Genomic DNA, 14,375 nt, shown 5'->3' on the forward strand with positions numbered 1-14,375 from the left:
ACTCTGAATACTGACATCCAGGTTATTAAATAATGTTATGATTTGCTAAGCTTCGCCCCTAACTTGCTCTTTCTCTTTAGGAAAGAACAGCGTACAACATATTCAGGCAGCACCTTCCCATTTTTAGCTGATGTTGACCATCACTTTCCCTTGCTATGACAACGTTGTTGGCAGACAGGTCAAAATTAAACTTAAACACAAACTGCTGCAATGTCCACATAGGCCAACCTCCTCCCACTCTTCTGACTATGGTCAGAAGTATATTATTAGTATATTAATACAAATGTTTTTTAAAACATTTTATGCCCTCAATGTCATGTCAGTTTTTTCCCATGGTATCGAATATCAATATTATTCAAGGTATTGTTTCGAAGTTGCAGTGTAATGACAACACTAGTCTGTACTCAGCCAAAGATAATTTGCCAGGAAAGAGGCTTCAATCTCTAATACCACTGCACAAGTGTGAGTGTTTCAGGTGTTCCCAAACCCCAAAAGAGTAAAACAGCTTTTGTTCAGCAAATCGTGTTAATACAGTTTCAGGAGCTACATTCTCCCAGTTAAACTTTTATTCCAATCATATCAACAATTGGACCTCAAAGTTAATAGTTTTGAAGTAGGGCCTTTTGTACCTTGTGAAAAAAAAAATGGTGTGACAAACTTGGTTTGTTTACGGTTCATATTTAATTACCACTGCATATTTTCTGCTGCTATGTTAATATAAGTATCGTCTCGGACTCTGTTTTTCAAGACACAGACCGTGATCTTGGTTTTGCCAGACTGTTCAGCTGTCGCATGTGGGTTTTCTTAAGGGATACGTTCACCCAAAAATGGGAATTCAAACATTATCTGCTCCTTCCCATGCTGATGGAAAGTAAAATGAAGTTTCGTAGTCCACAATTTCTGCAATTGCAACTGCAGCATTCTCCTAAACAAATGAATTAGCTGAGGAATTGTTTTATGAGGTAAAAAAAGAGACAGGAAATGGCTGCATAAAGCTTGTGTAGTGTGATCCAAGTCTCCTAAACCCCCAACATCCCAAATAAATTTGACATGGCGTTATTTACACCCTTTACATGCGCTCAAGCCCAAGCACCCCGCTTTTAGTTAAGCAGCCACCGTGATTTCATCGTAATAAAGGATGCAAGTAATGTTTTTTTAATGTCAGTTCGGGATCACAGGGCTTCTGGAGACTGGATTTAGGCCAGACGAGCTGTATGGAGCCGTTTTATAGTTGTTGTTTTTTACACTACTTTAGTTGTTTAGAAGAATGGTGCAACAGTGTTCTGCTGTGAAGCTCCAGAAATGTTTTGTGGACTACAAAGATTCAACCGACTTTCCATCAGCACTGGTCAGTAGATAATGACTGGATTTTTATTTTTGGTTTCTAGTTTCTACTTAGTTCTCTGTTTTGCTCCGGTCCAACCTGTCTTTGTTCCTCATCATGACGAGGTCTTTTGAGTCTTTTTGAAACAATTTTTCAATATACATTGGGATTGAGGGAGCAAATATTCAATGCCAGAGTTAAAGAATTAACATTGTTATTCACTTGCACAAGCAGTCAATATTGACTAGCAGCTATGAACAGTGTGTTTACCTTGATACCCAAGCTGTATTCCAGTGTGTGGACAGAGAGGAGGGGCACAGGCAGGTCTGTTGTGAATGTGTTTTAGAGAAAGACAGAGATGGATAGAGAGGGAGACAGAGCGTGCTGGGCAAGGAGGGGCTGAGTGAATCACAAACTCCACACCTTGTTTATCCTCGCTGCATTTCTCTGCAGATGCTTTCCTCTTTGTGCTACTTTGTTAGCTCGCTGAACTAAAGGTCTGTCATTCGTCCTTTGGAGGTAGACCATTAAATTAGTCAAATAAAATGCCAAATTTGCCATTAAACAAGCAGCAATAGCCGATATGTTATTTTTATCACTCACACCTAATGTAACCCTGTGTGACAGTGCAGTGTCACATACTGCTGATCTCCTTTCAGATTAAGGCTGTCACTTTCATTTCTAAAAATGTACTTGTTTATTGATAAAATAAACAATGGCAAATTCATACCCCTCAGCTTTTAAATGTGAAATGTAAATTAGATTCTCTTTAAATGCTGTCTATTTAGCATGATTAGTAGGAAGGACTCTGACCGCTCTAATGCGCCTTTTGTATGTCTGAGTAGGATGATGACCTGGAGGAGGGCGAGGTCAAAGATCCCTCGGACAGGAAGATCAGACCACGTCCAATCTGCAGGTTCTTCATCAAAGGTAGGTGGTGACGAAAAGATCCTATTCTTTCCTAGACCCATGGCTGCTATTATTGGCTGATATTAGCATATGAGTTTTGACATATATCGTATGCATGTATGTGTAAGCTGGTCAGTAACAAGTAATTGCAGTGTCACATTGGCAAAGACTTGTTTCAGGTCATTTAGAAAGAGTATGGCAGTTACTTAGCTTGTCTACAAGAAACCACGGACCAGTTTATTTATCAACAGCAAAATGTCTTGCAAGGAGTTTTCTTCATTTTTGACATTTTTTAGTCAATTTGAAAGTTGTAATGGAATGTTCCAAAATAGGAGGATGGCACAAGACTGTTGTTGAATTCTGTTTCTGAGGATGGCCTTTGTGAAGATACAAGTAAATTTAACAAGCGGATACACAAGAGCACAATGACTGATGTTGGGTTGGAGTTTTGGATTAGATAGACAGTGACAAGACATAAGTAGGGACTTCACTTTGATTGAACATAATAACATAAAAATCTAACATTGTAATAATATCTGTGATCACGTTGGAGACCATGTGAGAAATGATGCTTTTTGTGTTAACTATTGTTATGCAAGTTGTTTTACAGCAGGTGGAGCTATTGTACTCGATATACATTTCAGTTCCGTTGTCCACTGCCCATAGCAAGACATGTACTCCATAAGGAAGTACGTAAAAAATAGAGTTAAATTGATTGTGTGATTGATCGAATGTCTGTCAGGAACAAATACACAGGTTCACCATTGTTCTATTTAGAACTGATCTTTAAGGATAGATAATCTCTTGATTAAGTGAATTAATCAAGGATCTTTGTCAATGTTACTATTTCCATTCAGTTGTTCCTCTTCCAGTGAACCCTCTTCCCGAAAAAGGTTCTCTGAAACATCTTTGAAGGTGTCAGAATTACCTTTGAACCAGCCAGTTGAATGGCAGGCTGATGTCAGCTGTGGTTTTGGCAATTTGTTTGCATTTACAAGTGTCAGCTAATTTTTTCGTGGATGTTTACAAGAATGCACATCGATATAATTCAGCAGTATGTGAAAAACGTTTTCAGTGCTTGTCAACTGCCTGCAAATTATTTAAACCATATTATTACATTTTCTTTCTTCCAGGAAACTGTACTTGGGGTATGAACTGTAGGTTCATCCACCCCGGAGTCAATGACAAAGGCAACTATTCTCTCATCAGTAAGCCAGACCCCTTCTCATCAAACGGAGCACCTCCGGGAGGACCACACCCACTCATACCCAATAATCCCTGGGTACGTCTCTCTCCCACTACTCTGCATTTTTATAGCACTGATATGAAAACTATTATTTTTGAACTTTTGTAACAGTAAAAATACTGTACTGTAATCTGTATGTTTTTGAAGAAGTCTCTGTCTGCGATTCTAACCACACTATCACTGGGTCTCTGTATCGCTCTGTGAGCATATATACCAATATCAAGGAACTGTGAATTTATTTATCACTTTTATAGGCTGGACCTGCAGTGGAGGAGCTCCCTCCACCCCCTCCTCCAGTGGAGCCTCCTGTGGAGAGTGCCTGGGAGAGAGGGCTGAGGCATGCCAAAGAGGTAAACGCTATCTGTTAGCTTAATGACGTTACAAGCAGAAGAGCTTATAATTTGCAGGATTTGCAGTCGATGAAGCATTATTTTCATGCTGATGTGTGCATGCATGCGCTATTTTTGTGTAGTTTATTAAAGTTGAGAGAGTCAAATGCGTCAATTTAGTTATATCAACAAGCTGTTTGTTACCTGTCTGCCCAAAGCCTTAGCTCTAACTATATAATACACTCTGTTGACAGTTTATTAGCCCTAGCTAAAGCTAGTGCAGTAGTCCTGCAGTAAATCCCCCCTTCATTAATGTAGAAAGTGGTCAGTTTCTTTTGTTAAAATTGATTTAGAGGTGGTGCTTGAACTTTAACTTCAGCAGGATGTCTTTTGTGGTGTTGTTGGACTGTACTCCATGATACAGAAAAGTTTTTCTGTTGTTTAGCTAAACCTTATTGCAGTAATTGTCATGGACAAAATTATAGAACCAGCTGTCAGTACACTGAAATACACAGTTTCAGACTGTTGGACACCTTACCCCTTTTCATGTCATTCTAAGACTTTAAGATTTCTATGCGGTAGTTACCTTTTGCTGAAGTTTATATGTTTATATATATTTTAAACAAAATGTTCTCTATCCCGTTCTGTGTCCTACAGGTTCTGAAGAAGGCCACCATCCGTAAGGAGCAGGAGCCAGACTTTGAGGAGAAGCGTTTCAACGTGACCATTGGAGAGGATGAGAGAGAATTTGACAAAGAGAACGATTTCTTCAGAGAACGCAGCTACCGTATAATCAGAGAGTATGACCTCCTCCCATTGAAGACTTAACACACTGTTTAAAAGGTCTAAAGCGCGTGACGTGTCCAAGTAAAGCTCATGGCATGTCCAAGTCAATTATGCTAGTTAAACTGCAGATAATCTGGGTGCAAAGTGGTTGTATTTAGACTATTCATTAGACATGGGTGTGTTTTGGGCGTAACATAAATGGATCTCAGTCCGTGGATCAGGCGGGACCAGTCATAAAATTATTATTCTGATCTTTAAAGAGGAAAATATTAATGACATTACCTGAAGCGATTTCCCCAGCAGCAGAAATATATGTGTATCTTTACATTAACATGCGCATTTGAACACAGTCCAGATTTATACAACAAAATAGTTTGGCTTGAAGCAGCTGTCCTGATAAATCCAGAGATTGGATCGGAAAATATTTGCTGGAGAGTTTCCTCTTCAGCTTTTAGTTTTGCTATTTAAATGTCCTACGAAATTTGTTACAGAGACATTACTGCACATGGAAATGTTTAAAAGGCCTCAAGATAGCAGTGTGCCATCAGTGCACCTGACCTGACCTCACTTTAAGACCAACATACCCAGGAGCACACAGGTGGGCACAAGTACATGTGGGGTGGGCACTGGGCTTGAAAATGGCAGCGTCAGTCTGAAACTAGCAAGGACTGGCACTTGCGCTGTGCTGTGCACCCCTTTGCACCAGGCATAAGATAGAGCCCACAGTGTCATTGATGCCAATCACCGGTCTCGTGTAGAACCTCTTATCCAGAGAGTATGGTTCTTGCACACAATCTTGGAGGAGTATGTCTGTGTGTAATATTAATCAGGTTGAAGCTAATATTTCTAGATGAGCTAACACAACTTTCTTCCTGTTCGAACCTGAAAGCTATAATGATTTTACCACATTGTTACTTAACATGTCCATGTAACTACACATCTTATAGGAGCATGCTCTCTGAAAAATGTTGACTTTGTTTTTTATTATTTATAATTTAAAAAAAAATTTAATTAACCCTTGGTTAAAATCATTTCACTAGTTACACCACAACAGTCTCAAATCTCTATTTAATTATTTGTACTAAGGGCCATCTTCTCTGTAACAAAAGGCTTTTTTTCTGCTGGCGCAGCCAATCACCAATAAGTTTGCCATTTAAGTGAACACACAATTAGTGTGGAGTACACATACCAAATATAATATAATATGATTGATTAGTAGTCATTGATGCTAATATGTTTTTCTCTTTCAGTGAAATGGACTTCAGAGATCCTATATATGGGTAAGTGTAGACTAACATAGACTCATAAAACTCTTAACACCTCACTTGAGCCCCTTTCATATATGAACATTTGCTTGTTAACACATGTAGGACACAACAGAAGATCGATCATGTCAGGTGTGCTCACACATGTTGGAAATACCCCGTACAGTTTGGGCTTAGTCAGACTTAGGACTAGGGAGCTGGCAGGTTGAAATTCAGGGCAAATAATGCAGACAATTGTATTCACATATAGCTCCTCTGGGTAAAATCTGGATAAATCCAGAGTTGCAGCCCATGTGTGAAAGGGGCTTTGGTCAGATCTTTTCTTTATCAGAACCTGAATCTTCACCAGGTCATAGTGTAGACGGTATGCACTTATGGGGATTGTTTTTTAATCAACTGTTGTATAGAACATTGCTCAACATTTTTATCATGCTTAAACAGAGCATTAATTATTTATGTGCAGCTTTTTTGACCAAAGTATTGCTTATCCAAGTGAAATCATTCATGAAACAGTAGTGTTTAATCACTCAGTGATACCTTTCAGTGAAAATTTAAACGGCTAAAACATAATGAACATATGTACACAATTCTGTATCAGTCTGTAATATGACATACATCAAGAAACAAGAAAATTTATTTATTTTGTTTGCTAAATGAACATCCAAGTAACCTTTTGCGAGCTATTGTCAATTTCTCAAATATTTCACCCTGCAGTGACCCATATGCTGATCCATACTACGACTATGAAATGGAGGCCCTATGGCGAGGTGGCCAGTATGAAAACTTCAGAGTGCAGTACACAGAAGCTCCTCTTCCTTATCCCTACAGTGTGAGTAGGGATCTTTCTCTTTAACGTCAAAGGTTTTTATTACTAAAGTGAGTCCTTCAGCAACCTAAAATCAAGCTAAAGTGTGTGGAAGTGTGTCCTCTGTTTTCTTCGGACTGTTAGAAACACATCAATAAGCCACACCGTCACTGTGTGACATGGTCCCTGACAAACAATGTAGTTAATTCTGACTCAATCCCACATACCCCAGAATTGATCACTCAAGCACCAAATCTATTGATCATTGATCATTAATCTGTAGCTAAAAAATAGTCTCCAATATATCCACTCTTTACCCCTGTTGGAGAAACTTTTGTCAAAAACTACATTCGCCAGGCCCTATCAGTCCCTTCAGGAAGTTGTACAATGTTGCGATGCTTATCCCTGTGAATTCTGCTCAACCTTGCAGTTTTGTCCATACTTAACAACATTATGATAAGGTACAATTTGCAAAAAAGGCAAGGTGATTGGACGAAAAACGTTCAAAGCGGTTTTGTTTTGTGTGTGTGTGTGTGTGTGTCTTAGTTCTGAGTTTAGTAGGAATGAATGGGTCAGGGCCATGCCACAAACAGGGTAGGGAAGCCAAAAAGCAGAGATAGACTAATATTGTTGGTTTTGGTCTTTTGGAGAATTATTTACTATAAGAAAAAATGTGGAATGTCAGTCTGAGAGCTATCTGTAAATGTGTCAGTAAATAGCATGTTTTTGCTAGAAAACTGAACATATCCACCACAGCAGGATCGTGAACGTGACCGCGACCCTCGGGAGCGAAACCGGGACAGAGAGAGGGAGAGAGATAACCGTGAGAGGGAACGCCGGCAGAGAGAGAGGGAGCGAGAGAGAGAGAGGGAGCGTGAGAAGGAGAGGATGCGGCGGAAAGAAGAATGGGAGAGGGACCGGATCAAGCGGGATGAGAAGGAGAGGCCAAGGATGCGTCCTCCTCGAGATGCCAGAGAGAAGAAGGATGAGGACAAATTGAAACCTCGGTCTCCCCTCAGTTTGCCACCCAAGTAAGTCAAATTTCAATTGGCTGGATCAAATTGGCTAAAAAATAATTGGGGGAAAATAATTGGTCTCACTACTGTACGTCAATTAAATTGGAAACAGTCTTCCTCCCAGGCAGTTACCTAAAGTAATGACTAAGTGTTGCAGTTTGTGATTTGAAAAGGTACATATTTTTCATGGAACCATGAATAATAGTATCCTCCATTTTGATATTTCCCAAACTCACAAATGAATTTAATAGGGATGCACTAGGGTTCCCACGCTTCCTGTAAAACCTGGAAGACCAGGAAAACAGTTGACCAATTTCGAGTCATGGAAAACATAACACAACACAAAATGAGAGAAAAAAAGCTAAATGTCATGGAAAATTATTTAGACAATTTCCTATCAAAGCTTCTCAAAATGATCGACATTGTCGTCTGAAAGAGTCATGTTAAGGGTCATATTGACGTTCAAATGGTAACGTTTGTTTATGAACAAGAATATTTTAAATAGGCCTCACGCTGTGAACACACCCCTCACATCACACAGTAGCACCTACAGGCTGGATGATATTAACATAATGTTACAACTTAAGTGGCAGAGACTCCAAATAATGTAAGTTACATTATGCTTCAAATGTAAAAAAAAGTCACTGCTGGCTGGTAACTGTGTGTTTTTATGAGATTTATAGATTAACATTGCTTTCTTTCCATCTTACTGAATAATGTTAAAATCATTAGCATGCTTGGTTCAGTTGCTTACGTTATCATTCTTCTGGCTTGTATTGCCTGCAAAGGTTTCAGGTTTGTGATTCAACTCTGGCTCGGAGCAGTGGTTTCAAATGTGTGTTGGGCATTGTTGAGAGAGTTTGATTTGAATGGGACGCCTGGGTCAAAAATTAATGGCAGCCCAACTGTATGCGAGTCAAACAATACAGGGTAACGTGAGTGAGACTACAGAGTGTAGTAGTATATAATCTTCGATTGTATTTATTATGGCTTATTGTAGTACAGTATATTTTGGTAGTTTACTGTGGTATCGTTGAAGCCATAGACTGCACATCTTTTAAATCAGACTTCCACAGAGAGGGACATATTAGTGTATGGGTAAGATCCCTGTCTGTCATACCATCTAGATATTTACTGAAAATGATCACTCCAAAAGAGTGGGAACCCTGTGCACCGATTCAGTACTGACATCAGTATCAGCTGATATTCACCCCGTTGACTGGCATGGGCCTAGCGGCAAGATAGATGCCATTCACTGATGTCAGTGACTGATGTTAATTAGTTTTGTGTCATCAATTTTGCGTTGTGTACACACGCTGTCCAGCCCCACCTCCCTGCGGATGACAGCCATGACAGCAATGACTTACTGTCTGCAAAATGAATATCACCCACAGAACAAAAGGGCACAAACTGACTTGGCAGGGAGATTCTGGAGGAAAATTGACCAAAAAAGGAAAATGGTCACTTATCATTCAGGCTAGATGTGCTACTTTCTGGTAATAACACCAACGAGATATGAATGAAACGTAGGTCTCCCTCAAAACTTTCAGGCATCTACCCACTTCAACTGTGCCAGAGAGGGTGAAAGTAAATTACACCATTACATCAATGCAAATGTGAAATAGACATTATATGCCTCTGCACTTGCAATAGCCATGGCCAGATGAGATATTATGTTTTCATGTTGTCCATCTGTCCGTCCTATTGTTGTGAACGCTGTATCTCTGGAATGCCCAGAATCGTCCACAAGGATGTGGAGTAGTCCTCCAGTTGGAAATGGTAGCCAGCTATGGGGTCTGCAGGCATGCTCCCATTAGAGAAAAAATCTGGCCACAAAAACCCAAATTTGGTGGCCTCTGGCACATTTAAGCGGTACTATACCATCATATACACTGATCTTAATTATTGGACCCCATTTGTAAATATGTAGTGAATTATTATAAAGGAGAATTAGACTTTTTCAGTTTTTTACTGAAAACAGAAATGCAACAAAAATAAACAAGATTATTTTAGTGGGGAACATATTTCTCATCCCAAGTTGTTATCTAGCCTATGTATTGGTTTTAGATTATTTTATTTATAAAAATAAACCTACTGTATCCCCAAAAATGACTCTAAAATACAAATCATGTACATCAGTTTTCTCAAATAAAAATGAATCTACTGAATGAATGCAACTTGTAAACGTCTGTAATATTTCAACAATATTTATTGTCAGTTTTTACACTGAACTGAAGGGATTATAAAGAAATACCTTAATAATAAACAAATGTCTCATTTCAAGTAAAATAAGGGCTGCATTTCAAAATAAAATACAGAAAATGAAATAACAGAGAGCTTTTAAAAAGTGTACCCATTAAAATAGTGCAACATTTTAGAAGTTTGCCTTTTTCCTTCTTTAACCTCCATTTTACATCTTACCACTCTCAGAAAACTTAATAATAAACGATCTCAACACAACTCCCTTTTTTTTCTTCCACTTTTATTTCGCACTCCCCCCACTTTCTCATGTTCAGTGAGCGAAGTGATCGTTTATTTTTTAGGCCCTCTTAATTCGGATTGAAGTGCTTATCCTTGCTCAAAAGACTATGGCTGCGTCCCAATGCTCGCACTTCCCCTCAAAATCAGCCCTAGCCCTTGGTTTTGCGCGTTCCCGCGGAGGGGTAGGGTGTCCAAAACTTCAAGACGAGTAAGGGAAGTGGTGTTTAGCCCTTAAAATCCCCACTTAATTTGAAGGGCCGTGCGATGCACACTTCAAATTGAGGGGAAGACTGACATAACTCATGATCGCAACTCACAACTGTTTCCATCATGTTTTGTTGCATAAACATTGTATATTCATGACATTTAATAAAATTTCACCGTTTCCATAAGGAATTTTAAAATCGATATCATGATGCGAATAAAAATGTGTGGGTTTACATCCACACGTTTTATTGTTTTGATTCCCAGCTCCCGCGCGGTCAATCGATGCAAGAGAACAGCAGGAATAGTTTACTATACTTTTCCTACAAGCCCCACATTCAAATAACCTGCCTGTCATATCAAAATATAAAAATAATTAAAACTATTATTATTAGTACAACAACAACAACAACAGCTGATGACACTGCGCGATAATGTTTTTGTTTTTGATCGACATACCTAAAAATAATTGAACAGGAGAAGAAGGCGGCGAGGGCGTCTCCTGTTTCCCGTGTTTCTTCTCCGTTGATTTGTAAGACGAAGGTAAATGAAAACAGCCAAAGAAATTGGCAACACCACTACTGGAGCCGGCATTTTCGAATGAGCGCCTGAAGTTTGACGTATTTGAAGCTAATTTGCATGAAGTGGTGTCCCAATTTGAAGGTGACATTCCCTACCCCTCAACACCTATCCCTTCATCATTGAGGGGAATCTATCTAGCGAGTGCACTTGAAACCAAGGGGTAAGGTTAAGGGAGGAGAATTGGGATTGGGCCTTTGTCTCCTAGTGGTACTTCACTGTCACTTTCAATAATTGCCAGAGTCTGAAAACATATAAGCCTGTGGGAAGAGTGAACATATTAGACTGTCCATTTTAAATATAACCTCTGTTTTCATTGTCCACTTTTCTCTTTTTAGAGTAAAAATACCTCTTCTCTGACTCACCTATTAATCTGACTCAACTCAACTTTTATTGATATAAAAGCATTGTTACAAAGTGCTTTATAACAAGAAATACAATTTAAAATCATAAAGACCGTTCTCTCTTGTTTGTGTATCTCACTTGCACTCGAGTCGTAGTCTCTTGTCCAAGTAAGCTGAAAAACGTTTGCAACAAATGTAATTGGTCTGCGAGTTAAACCAGCTAGATAAACTATGCCAGCTAGAAAAGAAGCAGTCAAGATGTGTCATTTGTAGGTAATTACACCCAGAGATATTAAACAGGTACCAGTAATGTTGTAAAAGTATAGCAAAAATCTTTGACAATTGATTGGTGTGGGTTGTCTAAAGTTAAACATCTTCCCATCACCCTCCAGTGATAGACGGGACAGAAATTATGTGGAACCAGGTTCCACCAAATGCAAATATATGCACGATTGTCTAATCTAAGTTTAAGTCTAAACTTTTAAATGTCATGAAAGACATAGACATTTGTAATTAGAATTTCCAGTTACTGCTAAAGGCTATGCCTCCTCTTGTTCTTCTTTCAAATGCTTCCCTCATTATGATTCAGTCCCCCAGTTTATGGCTGATAACACGCAGGCAGTGATGTCACATATTCCCATTGTTTCGTGCTCTGTGGTTTTGAAATTGTGGAATTTATCTAGGTTTTTCCTCACCAGCATGGAGACACCAGCAATGACAATGATGACAATGATTATGTTCCTGTCACATGTCAGCCAACACCCATAATTTGCTATTGTGTTCAATGATGAGTGACGCAAAATACTTACGCAATATTACCTGCCAATGATACTGTGGAAATCTTTACACTTTGAACAACTCATCAACAAGTAATATACAAATAAATCCTGATCTTAGGGTCAAAATTTCCTGTTAAAAGTTTTAAAGTACAAGTGGTCGGGGGGCAAAAATGAAACATTTGATCTGCACACTCATTATATTTGTGCAGCTCCTTTACTTGTCCAGCTTTGGCTTAGCAGAATAATAAATCCACCAAATTTGTCTTGTTCAATTACAGACAAGATATCCCACAAGTTATGCTAAGTAAATTAAGCCTATTCCTAATTCTCCCTTTTTACCCAGTTAAGCAAACTTGAGCACTATATGATACTCTTTATTCAGCTGTTTTGTTCCTTTTTTGATCAAAGGTTTTGTCAAAAGATTTTGCAGTCAGTTAGCTATGAACAAGTATTTATATGAAATTAAAATAATTTGTAATAGTTGTGAATGTGGTCAGATTCTACATTTCGATACATGTTCATGCAAGAAAGTTGCCTCAATTGGTTATAAATTCCATGTACTTCATTAATATCACCTTGCACAAAGCCTGTACTCTCCAAGATGCTTTTTTTTTTTAAAACCTTCCCCCCAGTAAAACAAACGGTGACGTAAAAAGTTTGTGCAAAGTTCAACTTCAGCTTGTATAATTAACTGAGCCGCATGCTTAATGAATCCTCTCAGGCTGATTCATTAAGCCTACAAAGGACAGCAAACATCCTATTACATTTTGTTATACTGTGTGGGCCTTGTGGGATTATTTGCCCCACTTCCTTGTTTTTATTCCTTCCTCAAAGGAAACAACTGTTGAAAGGAATAAACATTGAGAGCTAAAAATAGCTTCTGTGTTGTGATTCTATTTTTAGCTCTGAGTTGTGCTCTGACAGTGTTTGCTCTTGCATCACACCTGTGGAATTTTTCATTCACTGGGGAACATGTGCCTTTTATGTACTTGCGTATATACACATTTGTTTTCATTGAGTGGATGATAATATTTTTAGAATTCAAGATGTGTTATTTTAATTAGCCTTTGTGTGAGAGCTGTTATTGTCTAAAGGCAGTTTCTGATGTAATAGTAAACCAAAACATACTCGTCAAATTGCATTCTTTATTAGACAGCAACCGACAGTGGGAAATGCCACTTATCTTTTTCATTTCCTCCAACAAATATTTAGAGACAGGCTTGAAGATAAACACTATAATCTTGCTGTTTTTTTTTTTATTTATAAACATTGACCTCTTTTCTTGGGAAAATCCCATACATGTTGATGGTAAATGGTAGCTTGAATTATCGAACAATTCATTGCACATATGTTCTCATGTGTGTCTGTGATGTACCATGTCAGCAGGGTCTTACTATTAATCCTTTGCACTACGGTTGGGTTGGGTTTCCTTCACATTTGAATTGGCATTGGCACCCAACAACTCTAACATTTCTGACCAAGCGGTCTTTTTGAAGTTTCTAAAAAGACTGCCCTTAATCTTATGGAGTAGGGAAAAAACAAAAGCTGAATATGAGCCATATATTATGCAAGCTGTTTCATTTGATAGTAAAACATTTCCTCAATAATGCTAACGTGCAAAATCACATCACACACTTCCAGCCAGATGAAAAAACGAGTGTTGTTGATGGCAAACTGAATACCCTCAAGCAAGTCTTCAAGCAGCAATCATTTAATCCATTTTATTTATTTACAGCAATTAAGTTTAATCACAGTGTCTCGGTACACGCAACAAAAAATTAAAAAAGACATTTGCAGAGAGCGAAGATTATACATTAAGAAACTAGACGCACTTTCAAAAACTAGAGAACATTTTCACGATCCAACCAATGACAACTCAGAAGCCTACTACATGTAGTATTGGTTTTGTGATGGACACCTGTGTCAAGTTTCAGCCACGACATGGTTTTTGCAATAGCGTCATAAATGTTTTAGTTTAATAAAAAATAATTTGCTTGTCTGTGGCTGCGATAACATGCAGCTAGAGGGCTAAACTTGCACTCATAGAACTGGAGTTACATCTAGTAACTACTGTTTTTCTCACAAAAGCTGAAAACTTGTGAAAGCTGAACAAAGCAATCCAATTTCTTAGTTGTCATCTGCAAGAACCAACACAAAAGTCTTCATGTACTCTTGAATGAAATGTGTCCACAACAACAAAGTAGGATGCACTGTAAAGCTCAACCTCAAGGATGGATCGTTAGAGTTTGAATTTCAAAGCCATAAGTTTTGCCATTGCTGTAGTTACTGTTACTGTTTTATTTTACAG

General features: G+C 38.4%; 1 protein-coding gene across 7 annotated transcripts in view; it reads left to right on the forward strand.

Moving 5' to 3' along the window:
- The window catches only part of zc3h18 (zinc finger CCCH-type containing 18), a 47,163-nt gene that overhangs the window by 5,867 nt on the left and 26,921 nt on the right, over positions 1-14,375 (forward strand). For 5 of the 7 annotated variants that reach the window (XM_084363686.1, XM_084363685.1, XM_084363689.1 and 2 more), the window contains exons 3-9: positions 2,170-2,254; positions 3,367-3,515; positions 3,734-3,829; positions 4,466-4,608; positions 5,845-5,874; positions 6,574-6,688; positions 7,421-7,695. In XM_084363686.1, the coding sequence (XP_084219812.1) occupies positions 2,170-2,254; positions 3,367-3,515; positions 3,734-3,829; positions 4,466-4,608; positions 5,845-5,874; positions 6,574-6,688; positions 7,421-7,695 (893 nt within the window). The remainder of the gene's footprint in view (positions 1-2,169; positions 2,255-3,366; positions 3,516-3,733; positions 3,830-4,465; positions 4,609-5,844; positions 5,875-6,573; positions 6,689-7,420; positions 7,696-14,375) is intronic. The other 2 variants (XM_084363688.1, XM_084363691.1) reach the window with 1 other exon arrangement.

The sequence above is a fragment of the Pagrus pagrus genome (genome assembly GCF_965226575.1).
Source record: "Pagrus pagrus genome assembly, chromosome: 10".
In the NCBI taxonomy this organism is placed as follows: Eukaryota; Metazoa; Chordata; class Actinopteri; order Spariformes; family Sparidae; genus Pagrus; species Pagrus pagrus.